General features: G+C 42.0%; 2 protein-coding genes across 4 annotated transcripts in view; both read right to left on the bottom strand.

Moving 5' to 3' along the window:
- Positions 1-848, bottom strand: part of RSBN1 (round spermatid basic protein 1) — a 28,834-nt gene extending 27,986 nt beyond the window's left edge. The window contains exons 1-2 of one of the 2 annotated variants that reach the window (XM_044447510.1): positions 747-848; positions 228-391 (exon numbers count right to left, since the gene is read on the bottom strand). Coding sequence is in view for 1 of the 2 variants with exons in the window: in XM_044447502.1 (XP_044303437.1) it covers positions 228-675 (448 nt within the window). In the remaining variant the exon portion in view is untranslated. Of the gene's footprint in view, positions 1-227; positions 701-746 lie in introns of those variants that run through there. The other variant, XM_044447502.1, reaches the window with a different exon arrangement.
- An 8,082-nt stretch (positions 849-8,930) lies between these two features.
- PTPN22 (protein tyrosine phosphatase non-receptor type 22) overlaps positions 8,931-24,808 on the bottom strand; it is a 53,937-nt gene continuing 38,059 nt past the window's right edge. The window contains exons 13-21 of one of the 2 annotated variants that reach the window (XM_044447480.1): positions 23,782-24,485; positions 21,300-21,380; positions 21,017-21,147; positions 19,231-19,258; positions 17,960-18,046; positions 15,816-15,916; positions 12,090-12,120; positions 10,642-10,719; positions 8,931-10,235 (exon numbers count right to left, since the gene is read on the bottom strand). In XM_044447480.1, the coding sequence (XP_044303415.1) occupies positions 10,171-10,235; positions 10,642-10,719; positions 12,090-12,120; positions 15,816-15,916; positions 17,960-18,046; positions 19,231-19,258; positions 21,017-21,147; positions 21,300-21,380; positions 23,782-24,485 (1,306 nt within the window). In that variant the 3' untranslated portion in view covers positions 8,931-10,170. The remainder of the gene's footprint in view (positions 10,236-10,641; positions 10,720-12,089; positions 12,121-15,815; positions 15,917-17,959; positions 18,047-19,230; positions 19,259-21,016; positions 21,148-21,299; positions 21,381-23,781; positions 24,486-24,808) is intronic. The other variant, XM_044447488.1, reaches the window with a different exon arrangement.

Raw genomic sequence — 24,808 nt, forward strand, 5'->3', positions numbered from 1 at the left:
ACGTAAGAAAAGGCACCCAATGGCCTCTTCGAGCTCAGATCGGCAGAAATGGTGTCGGAGGCAGGCGAATGTCATTCCCCGCCATGGGGTCACCACAGGCTGATGGGCGTGGAGCGCGGCAAAGTACTCACGAACGCCAAGAACCGCCCCCCCCCCATTCCTACCGCAACGGGGCCGCCAAGAGCACGGAGCCACAATGGTCCCAGTCACCGCCCAGTTCCACTCACCTCGCTTGCTGGGCCGCCCAACAGCCCCGTCGCCAGAGCTTCCCCGTCTCCCCTTGTGCGGCTTCTCCCCAGAAGAGCGCCCAGGCTCGGAGTCGCCACTGTCCGGGCGGTGCCGATGCCGGTGGTGGTGCCGCCGCTCGCAGCGCGGGCCCTGCGGGGGGAGGCTGAGTGGGGAGAAAGTGAAGAGTCCAGCTGTGGCAGAAGGGACGGCGGGGGCTACTGAGAGACCAGGGACGGCGGCCGGTGGCAGCGGCTCCGCCTGAGCGGGCCCCACCACAAGCGGCGGTTGATTTAGCTTAGCCCTCTTGCACCCTCCGACCTCCCCGGGTGGACCCTTCCGCTTCCTCCCCCCTCCCCGCGGTCGGCCAGGCCGGTCACCAAGTGGAAGCGAAGGCGTCTCTTCTGCGCCCCGGGACACGGCGCGCACTGCAGCGACCTGCGCAGCCATTTCGCCGTCTCCCTCACACACATTTAAATGGCCCGAGCGCCAGCAACCATGGCGCAGGCGCCGTCTGTTACCTCCTGGGAATTGTGGTCCAAGCCTGCCAGACGGGAGTTGTAGTTTTCGGCAACTAGGCGCATGCTCAGTTTTGCATAGCTTGCTGGGAAAAGAAGTTTTCCTTTCGGACCTGAGTAGTTCTCCGGGGAGAGGAGCGTGCGGAAAGTCACGCAGTGCGGTCCGATCACGTGGACCAGTCTTTGGCTTTGAGAGAGAGGCGGCGGCGGTTGGCGGCTTATTGCTGTACGTGGGTGGGCGGCGATTAGGGCAAACAAGGGCTCATGAAGCGTCAGCCTTGGAACCTAATTTCAATGCTAAGGGTAAATCTTAAAAAGTATTGTTTTAGGGAAAGAGGTTTTTTGAACACATGCAGAGTGCATTTCATCATTTCATATACCCGATCTATTTCAGTGTGTGGGGGGGTGTTTCTTGGCAGTTACGTTTCTTTTGTATTTCTTTTAAAGCTAGCTGCTAAAATGTTGCATTTAACACGTAAAAAACTAAGACATGACTTTTTATATAATTTTCAGAATGGCCTTGAAAATGAAAATGCATTTAGTAATTCATATATTCGGAATAGAAATAAATGATGCATTCAGTCCTATTAATATTCAGCTTCTTATGAGGCAATGAAATGTCACAATCCTATGGCTACTTTATAGTAAGCCCAGTTACTTTAGAGTAAGCCCAGTTAACATATATAGCTTATATGTTAATAGTTTATTAAGGGCTATGCTGGATCAGGCCAGAGGACTAGCTTGTCCAAGATTCCATTCACACAGTGGCAAACCAGTTTATCTGTAGGAAGCCCATGAGGCGCAGAGCCCCTTATGCTGGTGGTAAGAAAGCCATTATGACTAGCAGCTGTTGTTAGTGTTATTCCCCATGAATTTGTCTAACCCCTTTTAAAGTCGTTGAAGTTGCTAACTGTTATTATATCTTGTGAGAATGGATTACATACTTGATGTGCTATGAGAAGTCGTCTTATTTGCCCTAAGCCTCCCACCATTCAGTTCCAGGGGTTGATACCACATTCTATCACTGAGGGAGGAAGTCAAGGCTGTGTCAGTTGTGCAGCCTGTTACTACCAACACACTTCCAGGGCATGTAGAACACAAATGGATCCAGTGGGTTTCGAAAATTATCTTCCTGCAAGTATTAATGTTTTTTTTCCTCCAATTACTACTGTAATACCTGGTAACAGATGTTTTGGAAGCTGTGATTCTTCCAATAGTGCATTTGGTGCATATTTTACATTCTGGCCTAGTTATCTCTGCAAGCACTGCAGCACTCTCCTTTCTTCCTAAAGCTATTGGTATTCAACTCAGGTCTGCTGCTTTCCTTAAGCAGCAGTCCTTTTCATGGTAGATTTTTGCTCCATCACCTTAAGCATCGCAAAACTCTGCTGTTTCTCAGCTGGCTCCAAAAAGCCTTTGAACTTGAACAGATCGCACTTATTAAATAAAAACACAACAGCAGCATTCAGCTGATAAACTAGGTCATTCAAATATTTCTGGTAATCACTGATAGAGGGAGCTCTGTCGTTTTGCATTTTACAGGAGAGTGAAGTTAACAAGTGCAGAGTAAAACAAAAAGTGCCTGGCAGAGAGACTTCAGTACAACCCTAGACCAGCTTTTCAAAAGGTTACCCCTTCAGATGCTTTTCTGTGCCAGCATTATATAGGATAGGGAAAGTGCATTGGGTTAGCAGCATTAAACATTATGTGTTTGTTCTGAGACATTCTTTCAGTTTGCAGTGAGCAATGGTGAAACCTAACTGTGCTTGATGTGAACTCAGTTTGCATCCTGTAACATACTCTGCAAAGGAATATGTAGAGATGATAGAAAATACAGTGCATCAACAAATTAGGAAAAAACCTACATAAATAAAACTGGGAATGGGGGAGGGGGCACTAAGAATTGAGTCTACACTTTAAAAAAACTTAAGTTTTAATTTGACCTAAATCTAATGAAGCACTTTTTTTTTCCAGTCCAAGGGCTGAATTCCAATTTGGGGATGATCTTGAGGTATGGGAGGGCCAAAAGCATGCTAGGAAGGCCTCAGCAGTTATAGGCATCCTATAAATACATTTCTAGAGAGAGAGATGGAGAGATAGCAAAGGATGCAGGGCCATAAGAACATAAGAAAAGCCCATGCTGGATCAGAGCAGAGTCCCATCTAGTCTAGCACTCAGTACATACAGTGACAAACCAGGTGCCCAGAGGATCCCTCAAGCAAGATGAGGGCAAGACCTCCTCCTGCCCAGTTCCTCAGCAACTGGTGTATGCAGGCATGGTAAAGGAGGAAGCACATAGCCTGCAAAGCTAGTAGCCCCTGAAAGCCTGCTCTCTCATGAATCTGTCCAATCCCTTTTAAAAGCCATCCAGATTGGTGGCCATCACTACTTCCCATGGCAACAAATGTGGTCCTTACTGTCTCTAAGCCTACTCTAAATTAAAGAGGACAAGCTTTTGGATGTATGTTCAGAAGCAAGGAGAACTTGCTCAGTCAAGATAAATTTCAGACAGCATCCAAAATATCAAAACTTTGCATGTATACTTAGCAAAATAAGCAGGAGAAGCCTCAAAATTAAGGGCAGAATCACTCATTAATTTGTTTCTCATGATATGATAATCCACAGTGGCTTAATTTACCCACAGGGGCTGTTACATCTTGGTGGGTGCCTACATATGCTCTTTCTTGCATGGGGCTCACCCTGCTGTTTTGTGCAAACCCAAGCAGTGGGAGTTATTGAAGACTAGATGCTCTTCAAATAATGCATGGCTTGTTATAGGATGATTCAAATATTGTTTAATGTTCAAAGAACACCTGCCTCCCAGATTTAGACTGTTCAACCAACTGTAGCAATCCCCATTGTGGCTGAATAATCACAATGGTAATCTATATGTACTACAAACCCCATTATTTATCATACCATGGGCTGTCCTAGTCATGCAATTCAGCCTGGCAGCTTCCTCTCCCAAGGCCTGCCCCTCTACCCAACTGGAAAAAGTTTTTCCCTCTGATAAGACCTTTCATTGCTGAGTACTGAGAAAGCGAGTCTTAGGGCTCAGCAAAGATAAACTCTTCTACCTGATCACCTATTGATAGGAGAAAAGACCTTTTCCTTGATGGGGTGAGGGTGCATCCCAGATAGGAAACCATGGGCTGGATCCAGACCAAATGTTCCCAATGCCTAATGAGAGGGATACTTATAAATCTCATGGGAGAAAATGAACTCAAAGTTCTTTTTCCTGGGAACTGAGGTTACCCAGTTTGGGAAGTATTTCCTGCAGGTAGCCAGTCTAGTGCTTGCTGTGATGTACATATCTCCTGCTCTTCTACTATCAATACTCCCAAATTCCAGTGCTGCCAATTGTTTGCAATATTTCTGCGCTACCTAAGTAATGAAGGAGTGCCAGGATTTAAATGAAAATCATAAATCAGCAATAAATATTGCTGTCTATTAACATCGCTACAAAATATCAAACATTCAAGTCAAAATCATGGATGACAAGCATCAGAATGCAATAATGTGCATTTTCTCCTTTTTAAACTTTATGTAGCTCACTATATAAGAGCACTATAGGAATATCTATATAGAATACAGTCTTCCTATTTATTTTGATTGTCACCTTCTGTATTGAGAATAATCCCCTGGAATCAATTAAACAAAGCTTTAGACTGCAATTCTATATATGCACAGTTCCTGGGAGTAAGGCCCACTGAATGCAGCAGGCTGATTTTTAAGCAAACACCTTACAAGAACTGTTGAACATTTTGAAAATAGGATTTTAGTTTGGAGTGTTTCATCCCCTAACACTCTAGTATTAAGAGATATAACTTCAAAGTAAACAAACCAGTGCTCTTTGATGTAATTCTGCAAATTGTAGCTGCCCTGGACTGAGAAGCAGCTATTGCTTAAAAAAATAATAAAATCCACCGGCCAGACCCAATGCAGCAGTGGTCTGAACTGAAATTGGAGGGGCAGAATTTATATAAAGGGGCTACTTGGCTAGGTTTCACCTCTCCCACCCTCCAGTTGCCTGAAGCAAGTTTAGATTTGCATCAGTTAAATTATGCTCGTAATTTGCCAGTTCCCTAATCAGAGATTAGCAACTGGCAAACTGAATCAACATGCTATTCCTGAAGAGAAAGAAATCATTTCAGCAGTGCCCAGTAGAAGGCAGTGCTCAACTAAGTGCTTGCACAGCTGGATAGTTCCTCCCACTTCAAGCCCAAAAGAGATGGTGGCCTTGAAGAGGGAGAGAAGCCTGGGATGCTTCTACCACATGTCAAGGGCTTCAGCATTTGGCACGAATGGAAGAACTTGGCTCTGTATAAAAGCCTCTGTATTTAGTTGTTATATATGGAGACTATGCTTCAGTTTAATGAGAAATACACCAATAGACAAATATTGTTAGGCAGAAGGAAATTGCACCTTCTTTTGTTAATCCATTTAGCTGAAAACATGCTTAAAAATAAAAACTGGTACAATCTCATACAACCATAAACAAAAAATGAAAATCTGTTTTATTGCCCCCAGATCAGCACCTAAGTTGGTTCATATTTAGAACTCATCTCAGCTAAGCAAGTTTATTTTTAATTAAATCCTTCATGGCAAAATTAGAAATGCAGCATGTCTGTGAACTGACTAATTAGGAAAATCGAGATTTGTGCACAATACTAAAACAATTGGCAAGCACTCTGTTGTTTGAATACAATGTTTCCCATTAGCATTCACCTAATTAAAAACTTCTTCATAAATGGATGATGCATAACTTACATCCTGATTGCTGTAGGATATATATATTTAGTGCTTTTTTTGTTTTCTCAAAGCCAGAGGAACTGACTAAAGTGGAAGCTCTTAACATACAACCTATTCCACTCTGACTCAGATTGACTAACAGCCTCACTGCATTACAATTGGAGATGGTGGAAAAAGAAATCAGTTCACTCTTGTGTTGCTTTCAGAAGAAGAAAACATGCATGCATGCATGCATGCATGTATTTATACACATATTTATAGGCCGCCTATAAGCTGTATTGCAGCTTACAATACATTAAAGTATCATTTGAGTATACACCTCAATTCCAAACAATCCTCCCCATCAACTCAACACTGGCAGGGGAGATATACATTGATGTGTGAGGTTATAGATACAACACTCATCCATTTGCTTCCTAGACACACATACATGCGCACACACAATTTGCTGATTCAGCTGTTTCTTGTGCAATAGAAAGTCTGTGTAGTACAGTTTCACTGACTCTCCCCCCCCCCCCAATCTGACGGCACCCACAAATTTGGGAGAGTCTTAGAATTTTTCTATACGTGGCACTTATTGTCCACTCAGGATTCCTTAAAGTTGTTTACAGGTTCTTTAGATGATATGATTGATCTTCCAGTTTAGATGGCATTCTCTAAACTTGTGTATTTGCACTATTTCACTGGAGCACAGCACCACTTAGAGGTTCTGTAGCAGAAGAGCAGATAAGGAATAGTGTGTTGAACTCACATCTCAGTTCTGCTTCGAGACTGAATGTAATGTGAATTAACAGTTGTGTGTAGAAATCTCTTTAAACATAAAGACCCAGGAGATGGATGCCAGTGTTCTGCCCCACTCACCACCCCACTTTCTATGCCTCATGTTGCTGTTCCAGCCACTTTTCTCACTCCCTTCCTGCATTATTAGGAGTGAACTATGCACAGAGAAAAGTGGCTGAAGCAGCACACTCAGGGAAAATATAATGTAAACTGGGGACCATTCAATACCCCTGTCCCATACATTTCTTTTAGCAGAAGACTTCCTATCCTCTGTTTTATATGTGAATGCAAGCAGGCATGTAAAAAAAGTATAGGCAGTCCACAGGTTACAAATGAGTTCCCTTCCAGAGACAACAGAAATTTGTCTTTAAGTTGAATTTGTATGCAAGTTGGATCATGTGTAGTCAGCCCTCCACGTTCATGGGGTCAGGGGTACAGGACCCTCATGAAAGTGGAAAAACTGCAGATATCTCTAGGCCACCTCTCCCCACCCACCCATACTCACCGGTGTCTCCTCTGCAGCAAGGAAATGCCAGGGAGATTTTCCTGTCTGGATGGGCAGGGAAGGAAGGAAGGTTTTAGAGACCACTATCTCTCCCCTTTCACTCCCTCCCCCCATCCCAATGGTGACAACCATTTTCCACAGTATTTTATTCAAATTAATAGCCTTTATGGCAGTTTGCTCATAAGTATGGGCTTTTTGTAACTTGGGTGTTCATAACTCAGGGGATACTGTATTCATCCTCTCCAATTAGGCCTTGATTGGTGGCCAGAGGCACTCCAGAATCTAGAACAAATTCCATGTTTAAGTACTTTTTTCAGCAAATAAGAAGCTCTCTCTGCTTTTTTAAAGGTTCACATCCTGAAAGTAAAAATAAGAATTCTGAGCAAGGAAGTCATTTGGGTGCTGGTCTGGAATGTTTTGCCAGTCAGCACTTTATCCCTATTAAATAGTGTAGTTCTTAAAGCATTCTATGGATTCAAGGGATACAGGATGTGATGGTTTATTAACAAGGACTACATTTACATAGAAATGTTTGTTCTTTTCACATAGCTGGAAGTTCAGGGACAGTTTCTTGTGGTGGTATCCCACATGAGTGGAATTGGGGTGGTCTAGGACACTTTTGGAGCCTTTTCTACCAGAATGGCTCCCTGCTGATTGGATGGAAGAAATCTACATGGTTAACCCTGCCCTCATGGTTAGCCCTGCTCTAGAGCAGTGGTGGCGAACCTATGGCACAGGTGCCACAGCGGGCACACAGAGCCCTCTCTGTCAGCACGCGAGCCAGGTGGCCCCAGCATCGCCCCAGCAGCCAAGTATTAGTTAACAGCGCACACAGGGGCCATGCACAAGCTCGGAAAGGAGTAGTGGTGCCAGGCAATGATGTCACAAGCTGCCACACATTAGCCGTGACTCATCCGAACTAGCAAATGGCTGGTCAGTGTGCTGCCAAGGATATATATATATATATTTGCTTGGACTGGCTGTTTTCAGGTTTTATTGCAGTGTTGGCACTTTGCGATAAATAAGTGAGTTTTGAGTTGCAGTTTGGGCACTCAGTCTCTAAAAGGTTCACCATCACTGTTCTAGGGTATTTAAATGTACTCTATAATTCTTTGGGATCAAACCACAGGGAACAATTCCCATGTCAGTCTGTGTGTATGCATTTATGCATGTGTGCATACATGGAGGAGGCCTTCGTCTATGCCCAGCTAAGGTTAAACAATGATAGTATCCTACATGACGGTGCACATGGTGCATCCTGCAGCCAAGTATTTATCAATAGCTCAAATAAAGTTTAGATGCTCTTATATATTGCTGGAAGCCAATTCACTTGTCTGACAGGCCCTAAGATAGGAGTGGGCAGAAAACAGATTTCCAGATTCTTTGGACTTCAGCTCCAGCATTCCTGCTCATTGGCTATGCTGTTTCTGTTCATTGGCTATGCTGACAGAGGCTTCTAGGTTTTGGTTCCCAAACATCTGGAGATGTGCCTTCTGCCAACCCCTTCCCTAGGAGATGAAAAACACCCCCACCCCCTGCACCATTTTCCAGGGCAGTTCGAAAATGCTTTCAGTAAAGATATAACTGGGATAGATACAAACCTGATACTGATATCAGCACTCCTTTTATAAATACATGTTAAATCCCATGTAAATATAACTGAAATTGAATAACCTGCATAAAGAGTTTTATATGCAAAACTTAACTTGTATTTTCTGACTCATGTGTTTTTAATTCAAATTAACCTTTGCCCTACATGGCTGACTTGAATTTTTGATTTTCAGGGAAAACCAGTCTGCTATCTGTGAGAGTTCAGTACTGGAAATGTAGCTGTTGGCAACTACATATGCCATTAAAAGTTAGGCATCTTTTCTGTCATACTGTGCCAGTGGTGGCACTAGGCCCATTTGAGATAAAAATGAGATGTGCTATGCTCTTGAAATGTGTAGAAATATGGACAAAAGAACCATCAATTCACATACTAAATAAATAATGCATTTATTATATTGCATCACCCACAGACATTTTATTAAATGTTTTAGGATTTATTTAAGCTTGGTTTTTCAAATTTTTTTTTTCTAGAAATAAAGAGTGTCAGGTTCCCCCCCCCCCACCCCCACCATCTCATCTGTAGAGTATACCCCATTTCAGTTGCTGCAGCCATGCAGGTATCTGGGCATGCTTCAACAATGCAAAGGCCCTCCCCTGCAGGAACCTCTGCCATATTATACTTTATGAGTATATATTGCATATTTGGAACATTTGAGCATGGAGAATATGGCTGCAATAGCAGGTAGTGAATCTTTTTGGTCCCAGAATTCTAGCCTACAAGCTTTAGGCCTGGCCTAGGGGGACATATTGCAGCAGTTAGAAGTAAGGAAGTTTTTAAAAAATCCAGATGTGTCCAGTGTTCAGTATTTCCAACACTATCTTGCTATTTAAAAGTTCTGAAATAAGAGTTTAAATAATCAGGATATGTCTTTTCAGCCTCTCAATTGTGAATATTTAGGAAACAGATCTTAGGTACTGAGAGGACACTTGTGGTATTCAAGTGTTCAAGAATTACTTCTTAAAACTGAAACAAGGCTTCGAATCAAGTATAGCTAGTTGATTTAGAAAAAGCACAGTCATTGCTTGTAGGAAAATGAGTTCCATTAAAAAAGAAAGAAGCTAAAATTGTTTGTTCTTTGATAATATTGTGAAGTAGGGCATGTGACAATGCTGAGCTCCTAGGTCAGTGACATAGTGTAAATTGTGGAACACAAGTATAGCAAAAGTGCTTACATGTCCACCAACCTTGGTCTGGCATACACTACATTCATGCAAATAATGGCCCCTGTATGTGTACATGCAATAGATAAATTGCCTACCAACTTTTGGTATATGTAAAATGCAAAAGCTAGGCCTTGAAATCCACATTTGCATATCAGACATAGTCATGAACCATATGAATGACTAATAAATAAGAGTGCCAGTCTTGGCTTAAATGAAGTACTTTTCTTTCACCGCTGAGCAACATCTATACATCTTGGACTAAGAGCAACTCCTCTATGCTTTGCTTTCTAGATAGATCCGATCATCATTAGTTGCTTTTGTTCAGCACAAACAGTTGTTTCTATAAACAACCTACTGCTGCCACATTGGAAGTAGGAACAGTAAGCAGGGGCTAGAACAGAGCTCTGCTCGTATTTACTTTAGATGCAGTACAGAGCAATTGGATGGATGAGGTTGTATGGTTTTCAGTCTGTAGAAGATACATTCTCTCCTTTCTTCTAGCACCGCAACAAAAGCTTTTGTCTTCAAAATGATGCTCTGGTTGCAAACATCACTGGCAACCCAAAAGCAGAACAACAAGGCAGGACTGCAGTTCAGCTGGAGACAAATGTTCAACTAAATGTTCCAATTTGGTGGAGGATCTCTTGGTCCTTTCGGTTTTGAAAATTGGTTAGCAAAGCCTGGGACACAAAAGCAAGAGAAAGCTTACCATGTAATTAGCCTTATCTTTTCACACACAGATAATATGAAACAGTGTATTAAATGTTTATACATAAATGATACAAACAGGCCAGCTGTGTAATTCAGCTAATGCCAATGACTGTAATTCAGATACAACAGTTCCTAGAATCACTTACTCTGAGAGTGGCCTTGAGGAAGGGAGTGCAACTACTCCAGAGTAAGTTTGAAATAAATAGCAATAATTGTACACTACAGAGCCATCAAGCATTTTTCCTGACCTAGGTTTGTTTGCTCAGATTGAGATTTTTAAATTTAGAAGAGCAAGAAATGCAGTGCCAGAACACCTTAAAGCGTTTCTTCATAAATAACTGAATATAGAAGCTTACTTTTTTAAAAAATGCATACCAAAACTCAGAACAGAGCGGGAATGATTTGATTTATCAGGCCCTGGGGTTTTTACTAGTGAAGATGGACCACAAATACCTAGAAATACAAGGAAATACTTTAACAGCTGATAGTTGATTAATCTGTAACCATGCAAAGATACACACTTCTTGTTAAACAATCATGGTACTTGGTTGAGAAGCTGCTACCTGGAGTTCACTGGCTCACCACATGGGTCACCTGTCCTCAGATGTCATCAGCTCCTACCAGTGTAGCTTCTCTTTACCTCACTTTCTCTTTAGCAGTTTAACCATTCTGCCACTGTCTTCCTTCCAACACTTAGGCTATTGCCACTGCACCTGCTGCCCAGTAGCATCATCTTTCCCCTCCCCAGATTTTAAAGGTTCTGATAGTGCTTGGTTAGTCCATAGCAGCAAAACCACAAAAGGCACATTAGGGACATTCCTATGCAGGTTTAAACAGAGAAAGGCCTACAATTGGGGCAGGTGGGAATTGTAGGAATTTTTGTTACCTGAACATCTTTAAGCTTGTGCCCTAAGGTTGTAGGTTAGAATTTACTGAAACGGGCCTGTGTCATGAGAAGCATGTAGTGAAGTTTTAGATAAGCATTTTGAAACAATAGTGTTTATGCTTGAACTGATTTTTCTGATAGGTCTCTAATGGCCTTGACTATCACTTGTAGCAGCCTTCCTCAACCCAATGCTCTTCAAGTACATTTACGACAATTCCCCAGGCACATATATTATACTGACTGAAGGGGATTCTGGGAATTGTAGTCCAACACATCTGGAGGGATCTGGTGCAGAAGGCTGAGCTATAGTGTGTTTATATAAATAAACAGATTGCATGATGAGCCCAAGTCACACCATGCACATTGCTAAACAGTATGACTTAGATTTAGACTGTCATAGTATACTCACTGAAATCAGTGACTTAATTTAACTCCTGCTTATTTCAGTGGGTCTACTCTAAATATGACTAAGTCTGGATCCAACCCTATGACTACTAGTTGAGAAATACAGCATGGAAAGTTTGTTCCTTTATTCTGGATCGTAATGTGTAGTCCCACCATTTGTAGTAGCATCTGAAAAGTTGTGGAAGATGCATGGTAAATGCGGGTTAATTTCTAAAGACATGGAATAGAATAGGAAGGCAGAACAGATTTCACACTAGCATCTTGCATTCTCTGTTTGTAATTAACTTCACCTGCCCCACTGGTCTGAGGAATGTAAATCTTTAATTTATTCCTGTTTCTGAAATCCTTTGAGAGGCTCTGTGAAGGTGTTGGAGTAGTATGTGTGTTTTTGCTCATCCAATAAACTACTGAGCACCTACAGCTTCACACAGAAGCATTTGGAATTATGCTTCCTTGACATCAGAGTACATCTTAGCATCACATCTGTATTTCACATATATGCTATTAAAAGTCTTTTTTCCAAGACACTTACTATTTTTCACATTTCGTAAAATCTTCAGGCTCTGTAGAAAAGAGGAGTGGAGAGGAGAGAAAAGGTACATTTGAGGACACAACCATACTCTATAACATATACAGACTTAATTTTTCCATAAGTGGCAATATCCAAACTTTCCAACAGTTGATCAGTGGTGATGTCTTCATAAATGATGAAAGAAGTAATCATAAAACCCTTTCATTCCATGCAACCCATGGGTGCTCATCTGGTGTGGTGGTTAGTGTGTTGGACTGGGAACCCAGGAGATCGCACAACTAGTCCCCACTCAGCCATGGAGTTCATGGTGGTTTTGGACCAGTCACCACTCTTAGCCCAACCTACCTCACAAGCTTGTTGCTGTGAGGATAAAACAGAGCTAAGTTGGGGGGAGTGCAATGTTCATGCAATGTAATAATAACTCTACAATAATTTCACTAACTTATGGCCAACCCCTTGATGCTCATTGAGGGGCATTGGTATATAACACTGTCAGGATCTCATAATGAGGTCATCTACCACACTTCAGAATCCATTCTCCCCTCTGAACTTAGCAGAAATTCACACAGATTCACACAGTAGCTTGGTGGGGAGGGGTGAATGTTCCTAGGGAATGAATGTTCCTAGCAGCCATGTATAGTTTCCCATTGTAATTGAGACTAATCAGTTTTCCAGAAGACCTGCTCCTGATGGAGATAAAACTGGAGATAGAACTGGTTTGTTGATATGGATCAACATAACCTGCTTTTGGATTCTCCTTGGGGAGCCCATCACCACAGGGACTGTCATGATGAGTATCTGCTGAAAACCATGTGTATTAACTTTTCCTGTTTCAGTAGCATTCAGGCAAGGGAGTTTTGCAAACATTATGAATTGGATATCAGTTCCCTGATCATAACCCACATGGTGACTGCACAAACCCCACTGCTTCTCAAAGCTAGCATGGTAAATGGCTCTAGTTTTCAATGATTCTCCCTATTATTCCAGGGGCACATCAATTATATTTCAATTGATGCTGTGGGAACTTATAAACAATTAGAAAAGACAAGACTTTGATCAATTGCACATTTATTATGTATTGAAAAAAGTGAGGAGGAATCAGAGAAGAATGTTTGAAATGTATTCATGCAGCAGTGGCTGCCTGCTGGGGTCATACTAGCTACACTTCCTTGTCATTTAGCAGTCAGGCAAAATCAGGCTCATTATTATTAGTACTATATCACATTTCCATAGCACCCAAAGCCAAGCTCTCTGGGCAGTTCCCAACACTAAAGTCACCCAATCCAGATTTCAACCAGGCCTGGCCCTGTTTAGCTTCCAAGATTAGGCAGGATTAGACAGTTCAGGCTATATGGAAGTTGTTGCAGCTAAACTGGTAGCTGATCTCAGAGGAAGGCCCTTGGGTATTCCTGTTTTCCAAAAATCATGCATCACAGTTGACTGCAGCTTCATTGCAGCTTTTATACATTATTTGTGGTTTCATAATTGCTGCTCTTTCTTGCTTGGAGCCCCCTCTAGTGCTACAAATGAGAAAAAAAATCCAGGCATTGTTTTTACCATCTAGGATCTTTTCTAGAATTAAGGCTGCAGGGAAGGTTTCTTCTTAGTGTTACACATAAATTGGTTCAGTGCTAAGGGCACTATATTTTCTCCCCACATTGCAGATGGCAAAGGAAAGAGAATAAGTCTTTTGGTCATTGTTACTGTGTGTGTTTTTAAATGTAAAAACACTGAAAGATTGAAATCTTGCAGGATAAACTGAACAGGAAATGCACTGCCTTAAAAGTGTAAAGAAGAGGAAACAACTATTTAGTGAGCAGCTGTAGGAAGGTTACTTTCTGTTCCAGTTGCCTGTTGTCATAGGACTGCAGTGAGGAGGTACAGGTCATCGACCTCTGTCATTAGTCACAGGATTAAGGGCAACTGGGTAATTGCACCCTCCCAATGAGAGATCAGCCCTGCCCCAACAAGATTTAAATGCCTATTAACAACTCACTACTCCATTTAGGTACTGTCAGGCTGGGCTCCCTCTTGTACATCCTGCTCTTGGACTTGCAAACTTGTGGCAAGTCCTTGTGCATTTTCATTCACACACAGTGCTTGCCTCTGTGAGTCTCATTCCAAGAAGCTGCTTTGGGAGATAATTTTTGTCTGGAAACTGGGATATAATAAGTGGTGGCTGAGGGACTTGCTCAATAGGAAAGGCATATGTTTCATGGTATTTAATGCTCCATTTGTTTGAAAGGCTGTATTTCCTGAGGGAAGAGATGCAGGCAGAGAGTATTCATCCTCCTAAGGTTAAAACTAAACAAAATGTGGCTGGCATGTGGCAATGTGGTTGGGTGAAGATGGGATAGCAACTCATGGATTACCAAAAAAGAGGAAATGCATCACAGCACCAATCTGCATAAATTTTACATATTCTAATTTATACGAATGGCTTGTAGAGATGGGAAAGGTTTCTCTAAAAACACAACATTCCCCATTAAAAAGTTCAAACTCAGATTATGAACTGGATGGAGGAGGAGTAGGGTTGGAAGGTGGCATAGAAATGTCAAGGTTAATTAGTGAGATTTGTCAGAGACCTGCTGAGAACCAAACCACCTTGGGTTTGATTGGAGAAACAGTAGAACAGTGAGAGTCTGGAGAGGAGGGGAGTGGATTCGTTAACCTAATGAACCAGTGACAAACCAAAGGAGCAGCCCAATTAAGTGATGTCTGGTGTTCCTGCCTTTCAGCCCACAAGCAGTGTGAGCAGTCTGGGGGTAGGATCAAGCCTTCTGGGATGAGAAGGGGGTCTTCAGCTTGGAATCAACCCTTCACATGGGTAAGAGCTCTTCCCACAAACAGGATGGAATGCTACTTTGAAATTACTTCAGAAAAATCTTCTGGTGAAGTGTTCTGTTTCACAAAATCCCTATCTTAACTCAAAGAGTGTATTTCAGAAGTTTAGATCTGCTGGAAAGGGACATAGCCTCATGTTTAGAAATAATTACTATAACTATGCATTTTTATTTGTTACATCCATATTCTTTCACTCAAGGAACTCAGCATGGCATCAATAATCCTCCTTTAATTTTATCCTTACAACAACCCTGTGAAGTTGGTTAGGCTGAGAATCAGTGAATGGTCCAAAGTTACCAGTGAGCTTCATGGGCAAGTGGGGGCTAGAAGCTGGGTCTCCTAAGCCCTTCTCCAACTCTCTGACCAGGGTACCACACTGTCTCTTTCCCACAATACATTTCACTGCAGAGAGTTGATCTATACAGTCTGCTATCCTGTTGCTAACTGCTAATGGTCCCCTGTTCTCCCATCATATCGTTCTTTATCTTTAAAATAGACATGGACTAAAGAATACTTTCAATCTGTAAAACAGGGCACATGGACACAACCATGAGAAAATTGTCATTCATCACAAGTGATGCTACAGTTTCTAACCAATAAGTGCTTTTGCAATTCATGTAATCTTATTCCATACAGCACAGCAGAATGCTGGCGGGTTGAAGAAATCCTGTTTTCCCAGTGGCAAACTATACGAGCGTAGTCGCATGAATACGATTTCTCCATTGAAATTAAGTGCTACCTTGATTAAAGACCTCTGAGTCCTCTGTACAATTGTAATTTGTATAATTAATATGAGGTGAGGAGAGGAAAATCCCATTCATCTACTATACAAAAGTTATGGCATCTTTCCCTGCAATTCCTGTGTTGTCCATATTTCTTTACCTTACTCCTCCTCAAGCATTTTGCTTCCTTTGATGACACGTCTGTTGATTTAGTTCCAGAGTCTTTGAAGCTCACAACACTGTTTGTAACAGATGGCTGAGCTATGAAAACAAAACACACTCAGCAAAAGAATCACTGGAGGAACATTTCTGTACATGGAAATGTTAACACGAGAAAAAGCCATTCTCAAATAAATCTACTAAGAAGAGATAAATTGTGGTTACAGGGCCAAAACCGTACTTCAGGTAGAACATCAATTTTCAGGGAGATATAAGTACAGAAAAGTTGAAATTTAATTGCAGTTCTGGCCTTTTATCATGACCAACAAACAGAAAAAAGTGCAATTAAAACAGTATTTCTGTCTTACATGCAGGCAGCTCACGTCAGGCAAGAGACTCAAAAGCATCTTAAACAGTACCTATGACATTACTCTAAGATAGCTGGATTTTAATCTGTCCAGTTACAGCAACATTTAAAAATCATGCTGCAAAAATGGCTGCAGATTGTCTTTTTGTATGGCCTGGTTCACACTGAGGTTTTTCTGTATCACCCATATGACTGTGGAAGGCATCATTTGAGGAGGAAAGAGAACAGGTTCATTTGTAAATTAGTCACCATTTCAGGTATTTAAAAGTTATTCCTGGTCTTCCTCCTGTGCTACCTGGATGCCTATTACATTTGTCCTCTTCAAAGTTTATTTGGTTTGATAGTGCATAGAACCTCTTTCCCTCCAAGTCACAATAGCTCCAACCAGAATCACAAAAGATCAGAGATGATAGGAGCTGTGGTTCTTCTGGGAGGAAACAGATTTTCCATCCTTGATGCAAAGGAATGAAAAGCACCATCAGTGCCCAAGCTGCAGCTGGATTTCTATTCCCTCAGTGAATAGGAACAATGCTAAGGGATGAGATGATGGTAACGAGAGTCCAACATCTGGAGGGTCATAGTTTGCCCAGCCTTAACATCATAATACATAACATCAGCACTGGAGAGAAGTCAACAGGGATTCCCCTCCAGGTTGCACAAGTTCATATAACAGAGCCATGGTTGCCATGGGTACAAACTCATTTTTCCTGTCCTAATTTGTTCTCCAAACCAAAAGGTTTCATAGGTTCAAAAGCCTTCCAAATCCATCTGACCAGAGACCAGAACAAGCACAGTGCAATCAGTTGAGCCCCTGTTGTACAGCAGCTCCTGACCGAGGAAGCTTCCACACTTCCTTGCTCTGCTGGTGTGAAGCCAGGAAGGCCCGAGGAGCAGCAGTCTTTGCCACCCCCCATCCCCTATCTTGGGTGCTTTTTGCTGGGTGCTTTTTGCTTTTTAGCCTGTCTAGTGGGGGCACTTCAGAGGGAGAGGAACAAGGCTGTAGGAAGATCAGCAGAAATGCTTCTTGCCTCTCCACCCACTAGGGCAGCCCCTTTCCTTCCCATCCAAGGTCACTTTCTAATCTCAGAGGGCAGCGGCTACACGCTGGCTGTGAGGGGCTAGAAGTAGAAGGCTGACTCTCTGACTCCTGCTTCTGAGGTCAGAGCACTGTCTCTATCATGGGAGGTTTTTCCAAGCTGTCTTATGGTGCTGGGATGTTGCACAGGCGCTGTAGGCTTGCTGGCTAAACAGCACTGGGTGATGAGAACTTTTGCTCCACATTCTGCCACCTATCTCCAGCCCGGCAGGACTCATCTGGCCTGAGACTGAGTTGCTTTTTTGGTTAAAATGCTTTTAATGGTTAAAATACAACCATTACTGTTGATACATTGCTCCAAGAGAACTCAGTATATAATTTGTACTAGACTGCAAGTAGCACTGGATACTTTTTTGAGTGAAGGCTTCCCTGATCCTCTGGCAACATTATTTGATTATATGCATTTGGTTCTGTGTCTCTTTAAGGATATCACAAAACTGGAATAAGGAATAACTGACAAGAGTTGGAGGCTGGCTATGGTTTTTGTATGCAGGCTCACAGCTCTGCATCTTTTGTTGCTATGATTTTCCCTTCAACACTTATCACCTGACCTTCTCAAAGCAAACATTGAAAAAATTGCTTTGGATGTCTAAGTTTTGGTCTCTTCTTATGTGATGATGCTTCACATAAAACCACCAGCCAAACCCTTGTCTTATAAGACAGCAAAAGCCATTTCACTTACATTCCTCATCTGCAAGGATAAAGGACTCAGGAGTTCTCTCAGGAAGTGGGGGAGGAGGAGGTGATGGAGACCGAGCTGGATAAAACTCTGCGGTTAGGATGCACATAAAAAGTACAATTGAAACAACAATGTTTCCGTAATTTCACTTTCAAAAATCCTGAGCCTCTGCTTGGGTTCAGCCAGATCAAACGTCTACTGCCTGCTATGTCTTGAACTCTGCCATTGGCATGAACACATGATTCTTCTGAAGGGAACATGTGCATTCCTGTGTCCAGCCAGTGGTGCAGCTAGGACTGGACCTTGGGGCCAAAGTTTGTCTCTCTGTTTCATTCCATTTTTATACCTCCCAAAACCGAGGCTCTCTGGGCAGTTAACAGAGCTGGGGATGGGGCAAATGACCACCCAGAGAACATCAAATGCTGAGGACATCAGATGCAAACTTCGGCAGAATCAAACAGCAGACACAAACTTCATTTTATTTATGTCATCATGGCAGTGTTATGATTTAACTGAGTTTAAAATACAAAACTGAATGTATTTGGAATATTTTGTTTAAATCAGACAAACAATGGAATAGTGGTTAGGGAGCAATGCTAGTTTGGTTCTTCACCTATGGCCATCTGAAGGGAACCCCTGTAAGACAGTGAAGTCCAGATGGTAAAATTACCTGGCTGCCCTATTGTTCCCACATACTGTCCCAACCTATGGGGAAGCTCAGAAAATATGCCTCAATATATGCCAGGTCTTCAAAACAGAGGAAGAATCTAACCAAACAATATAACATTGGTTATGGTATGACCTAGTAACCTGTTCAAACATTTTCCACTGACAAAACATTTTCTACTGGCTTGGGACCTGGATACCTGAAGGAACGCCTTCTTCCCTATTTGCCCTCCCGCCCCTTGAGATCGGCAGCAGAGGCTCTCCTTCGGGAACCCTCCGTGAAAGATATCAGGAGGCAAAGTACCCGGAGGAGGGCTTTCTCTGAGGTGGCGCCCCATCTATGGAATGCACTCCCCAGAGAGGTCAGCCTGGCGCCGTCATTATTTGTTTTTCGGCACCAGGTTAAGACCTTTCTATTCCAGCGATATTTTAATAAGTTTTAATATTGCTTTTTCTATATTTTTAATTGCAGCCAGTGTGGGTCGGGGATTTTATTTATTCTATTATATTGTAAGCCATCCTGAGGCTTTTTTGCTATTAGGACGGCATATAAATATTTTAAATAATTAAATAAATAAATGAAAACAGGACATTGTTATAAAATATACCTGAGCTGGGTCTCTGCAGCTTCTTACCCTGAAAATGAAGAAAGAGAGAGATACTTTTATTTTCCCTCAGTTCAGCACGGCTGCATTTAACTTGAGTGAGTAGGCAGTGGAACAAAACACTATGTGTGTGTTCAGACATATAGCATATGTATCTGAATATACTGCCTGAAGATTCATACTGCCTACCTTTGCTATGGAAGTTGGGTCTACATTTCATCCATCATCCATGTGTTCACACAAGTCTTACTTCTGAACCAGATTTGAAAGACTGAAGGGGCCTTCTGGCTGAGGAGTCCTGGCACATCACTTTATTTCTCCAAGTGACACCAGTTCACCTTTAAGCAAGTTTCCTGTCTTCTTTCAGAAGAGTTATCCCCTTTAAGGAGTTAGAGGTTTATGCAATTGTGGAGTTAGCCACAATTTGAGAACCCTAGTCAGGTTTCTATTTTACTTGTCCTTTTTCAATCCTCTTTACGTTTTCAGTTTTGAAAAATCTTATGTACTTCCCAATTCTAATTAGTCAGTTCACTTTTATTTACTTCCAATAAAAGCTGTTGTATTTCTCCCACTGAACAGTGCTTGAGCAATGCTAGCTGTTGAAGGCCAAGCTAGTTTCTCTACAGTGTACTCATTCCCCAAGTGTGAATTTTACTGCAGCCAAAACAGCATCATCAATGCATAAAGGAAAGGTATCAGCAGGCTTGGGAAAAGTCCAAGGTGTGCCAAATGACACAAAACATGTAGGGAAAGCCACAACATGGCACAATGGTGTTGACCACATGGTCTGTGTCCTGATGTGTGTATGCCCAAAATACACATCAGGGGAAGGTTTTCTTTTAAAGGATTCATTCTCAAGAATAACTAGCTAGCAATGAAGCATTCTAGATGGTACACCTGAGCAGTCCTCAGTTCCTCAGTTGGCCCTTTTATATGGTGATTTGAAGGGTTACACATAACACACTTCACGTTTTCCAATAGGTTAGAAAAGTGGAAAGTTACAATGACATGATCCTTCTCACTTGCATATCAAAGAAGATGCTCCGAAGGAGGGGGTGTTAATACATAGAAGAAGATGCATAGGCGGGTGTGAATTGCCCTTTGTCAGAGCTGCTGTTATCTGTCAAGTACCAACTAGCTTTCTCTGGAATGGTGGCTGGTTAGTGTCCACTACATTTCAAGGATGCAGATATGCTGATTTCTAGGAAAGAGGATTTTTCTTTGGCCTGGTCATGTGTAAATGATTGCATGATTATACCTCTGTAAGTTATATCTATTGAAGTGCAGATCAATGGCACTTGAACATGTTTTAGTGGGCATGAAATATTGAGTGACTGTTGGAAGGAATAAGCTGAAAGGAGGGGGATGGAATGGAGTAGTGTGGAAAGGGACATGGCTGGCTGGCTCGGGCTCTGAATTGGAGCATTACACATGGAAACATTTTGCTACAGGCCCCACTTGTTAATGCTGAAAGTCACATTCATCCAGTTCTGCATATTCTTCCTAGTTTGTTACTTCAGCATTTACTGCTTTTGAGAAAGTGGGGCATGCTTTAGCCACTGTTGCAAACACAAGTGGAATTTGCTAGGCATCCATTGCCAATTGACTCACTCAGAATTAATGCAACCTGTTATTTCAGAAGCATTGTCCTAGCCTCAGCTGTTGGAATACAGAGACAATATTTGCAGCAATCCAGTTAATCAAAGCAGTAGCCTTCATTTTTGCAGCAGTCAGGAGATCCATATAGCAATATTGCTGGCAGAGAAGTATAAAGTCTCTAATGAGTTACCTTACTTGGCCTCATTCTTACACTGTCATCAGAAAATTTCAGCTGAGACATACAGCTCCATTCTTTAGAGACTCCAGTTTCCTCAATCTTGAGTGCTGGCTGGTTGTTTGAAGCTGCCAACAAAGAGTTATCTGTAAAGTATAAAACTAGAAATCAAAATTGATTTATTTCATTTTACTTTCTGGACAGCAAAAGTTTCTAAGCAGTGGAAGATCACCACATCTTTCATAAGGTGTTCTTCCACCATCAGTATAAGTGGATTCATTTAGCTGCTTAAACATACCATCTTCTCCAGGTATGATAAAGGACTCTGGAGTTCTCTCTGGCAATGGGGGAGGAATTTCTTCATCAAGTTGGGGAGAATCTGCCAAACCAAAAGAATGAAGGTTGTTTTTATTATTTAAGTTATGTGATTTGTATTCTACCTTGTCATCAAGAAAATGGTACCCAAGGTGGTAACTAAAGCTTAGAAGATTAAACCTAATAGATTAAAACATAGTTAAAAAACAACTCACAGAATAAAAACAGTTCAAAACAGACCAGCTCACATTTTCACTAAATACACCTCAAAAAGGCTTCCCTGAAGTTTTTCAAATCTGGGTAGGCTTATATGGGAGAATGTAATCTTTCAAACAGCCTGGTCCCAAGTTGTAAAGGGCTTTATAGGCCAAACACAACTTTGAAATTCTACTCAGAAACAGATTAGTGGTACCAGCAAAGTTGCTGTAACAAGGGAGTCCTTTGCTCCCTGTAACCAGCCATGATTAGCAGTCTGGCTACAAGATTCTGGAGCAACTGAAGTTTTAAAGTTTTTTGCAGGCACCCCCATGTAGAGTATATCACAATAGTCCAAAGAAGATATAATTAAGTCACTTTTACAGAAAGAGCTATTGCACCCACACAAAATGATAAAATTCCAATGCCAAGTTCCTGGGCCTCCTTGACTGACCTTGGTGGCATTGGCACATACCTGCTCACTCTACAAGCATGAAGCGATCACTGTGAGTTATGTAAAATATAACATTGTCTTAGTTTGTATCAAATGGTTGGTCGATTCAGCCCCATGTTGTTTATTCTGATCAGTAATAGCTCTCCAAAGCTGGGTAGAAGCCTTGCTTAGCCCGTTAACTGCATTAGAACTTCATGAAAATCTATGACGAGGGCATGCTTTGAATTAGGAATACAGGATGGTCACCACATCTCAAAGCAATTTTGTAGAACTAGAATTGCTACTGAAAAAGGCCACAAAATAACAGAAGGGCTACAAAGGATTCTTCAGCTTAGGAAAACACATATAAGGGAGTGCCTGTGATGGAGGTACATAAATTATGCATGCTGGATAAGAAGCCCCTGTCTTAGGAAACTAGTTCCTGCGGTCATTTCATGAAGCTGAAAACAGGACAGATAAAAGGCAGTATTTCTTCATACAATGCATATTTAAATTATGGAGTTGACTGTCACAGAATGTAGTGATGGTCACCACCCTAGATGGCTTTAAAAGAGGATTAGACAAATTAGTTGATGATAAGGCCATCAATGGTTACTCATCATGGTGGCCCTATGCTACCTGCAGTGGCTATCTTGCTATGCAAAACCAGTGGCTATCGTGCTCTGCATATCCATCACAAGGAAACACAAACAAGAAGATGTTGTAGTGCTCAGGTCCCAGTTGCAGTGAGGGTCCCGAGGACACTTGGTTGACCATTAGGAGAGCAAAATGCTGGATAGGCCTTTGGCCTGATCTACTATGGCTCTTCTCATGTTGTTACATTCGTAAGTTGTTTTGGCAGCAGTGGCTAGTGACTCCAATGTCAGTGGGGCAGTGTATCCATTCTGTGCTTCAATCTGAACTTTAAAGGGGTTATCCATGTGGTGCACCTATTCTGGACAGGGTTCAGCACCATGTAGCTTCTTAAAAGTTCATACTTAAACCTGGCATGGATACACTACCCACTGACACCAGAGACATCAGCCTCCACTTAGCTGAAGAGCTGAAGATGCCAGGGATTCGATCTTCTGCATGAAAACTGTGTTTTGATGCTAAGCTACAGACCCCTCAACACAGCTTCAAATCATATGCATTCTTATCATCACATCCCTTTTATTTTTAAGGGAGATCTATCAGTCAAATTCCTTGCCATTAACTACACAGATACATGCACATTTAATATCCAGGCCTATATAACCCTTTTTGGGAAAAACGATTCTGCAACATTTTTTCTGATTCATTAAATGAATGTGCTTTAATGTCATTAAAATATCAGAAGCACAACAGTATTGTTCACACATTCAAACATTTGACTATCTGACAATCAAACACCTGCTGGTTGCGATATGTGCTACATACCCTTGAACTTCAGGAGTTTGAACACAGCTAAAAGCACATTTTTAATACTTTAAAAACGTGACCACCAGATGGTGCTGAAGCTGGTAGCTCCTTCAAAACATGCACACATAATTGGATAGCACTGCTCAAACTGGAATTTTTTAAAAGATATTTTATAATACTCTATGCACTATTCACTTGTGCTATCATACAAACTACTGATGAAAGAAAGAAGAAACCATGACCCTGAGTGTCTTTTGCAGCACTCCCAAAACAGAATTAGAAGATGTGCCAGGCAAGAACATGTGTGTACTTAACAAGTTCTCACTCAAGTGCATAGCAGAAAGCCTTCTCATTGTCCCCCTTCCTTGTAATCAAATGCTCTCCTCACAGGACAATTCAGCTGACAGCGCACAAGTTCTCATAAACTCAGACTTACTCTGGCAAGCTGATTCCACCACATCCAACAGGTAGGTACTCTGGGCCTGGGAGTTGCATGGCAGATGACTGGATATCGCATCTGATGACTGTAAGTCCACAGCCGGGGAAAATGGGGGAACTGTTTCAGGTAGATCCACAGTAGAGTCAGGAAATTCTGGGGAACATGGTTCTTCTGATGAGATAGAAGAAAAGTAAGGATCCTCTGCTGACCAAGTGCAAGGCTGGTGGCGTAACTTCCTGAGCCTGCAGCGCTGCACTTTGCTCGATAATGTATTTGAAAGGCTTGAGTCAACCTGAAAGCTTCCAAATGGGATGCCCAAATAGGACCCAGGGTCTTTTCTTGTCAACATTTGGGGTGTTTTCTGTGATACTAACTCAAAAGGGTTAGATTTAGTCCGTGTTAGAGGCACTGTTGTATCTAAGCTCAGTCCAGTTTTGCCTCCAGATTTTAAAGTAAGAGGCACCTGTGCCCAAAAGAGATTGTTAAAGTCCAAGCTGTGATGTTTATGGAGTGGCTGTCCTATTGACCAAGGATCCCATCTTGCTGTGGCATCCATGGTTCTGCTGGCGCTGAAGCTCATGGGTCCAACAGAAAGAGCTTGCCTGATTGAAGGATGACCATCTCTGGATCTGCCATGAGTGTCTAAGGCCCATACACTGTGACCAGAATGCCAAGACTTCTCATGACCCTCTTCGGCTGAACTGCAACAAAGGTAACACCATTTTCAGAGCTATGTCAATGCATCTTCATACACTCACAGTTCTGCCCCATTAGAAATTTGCCAAAAATAAATGAAACATATACCATCCCCTTTCTCCAATGAAAAATACACCACAGCAAAAGGGGCCACAATTTTTTCCATATTAAGTTACATTGAACCTTCTTTTCTGCACTTGGGAACTGCCCTGGGCCATGAATGTGTCCATACTGTGTAAAACAGAAACACACACATATATCTCCTTAACAAACCAATGGAAAAAAACCCAAAACAAAACACTGACGGTATGAACAAGCTGCTGGAAAT

The sequence above is a fragment of the Varanus komodoensis genome, unplaced genomic scaffold (assembly GCF_004798865.1).
Source record: "Varanus komodoensis strain SLA01 unplaced genomic scaffold, ASM479886v1 scaffold1, whole genome shotgun sequence".
Taxonomy (NCBI): Eukaryota; Metazoa; Chordata; class Lepidosauria; order Squamata; family Varanidae; genus Varanus; species Varanus komodoensis.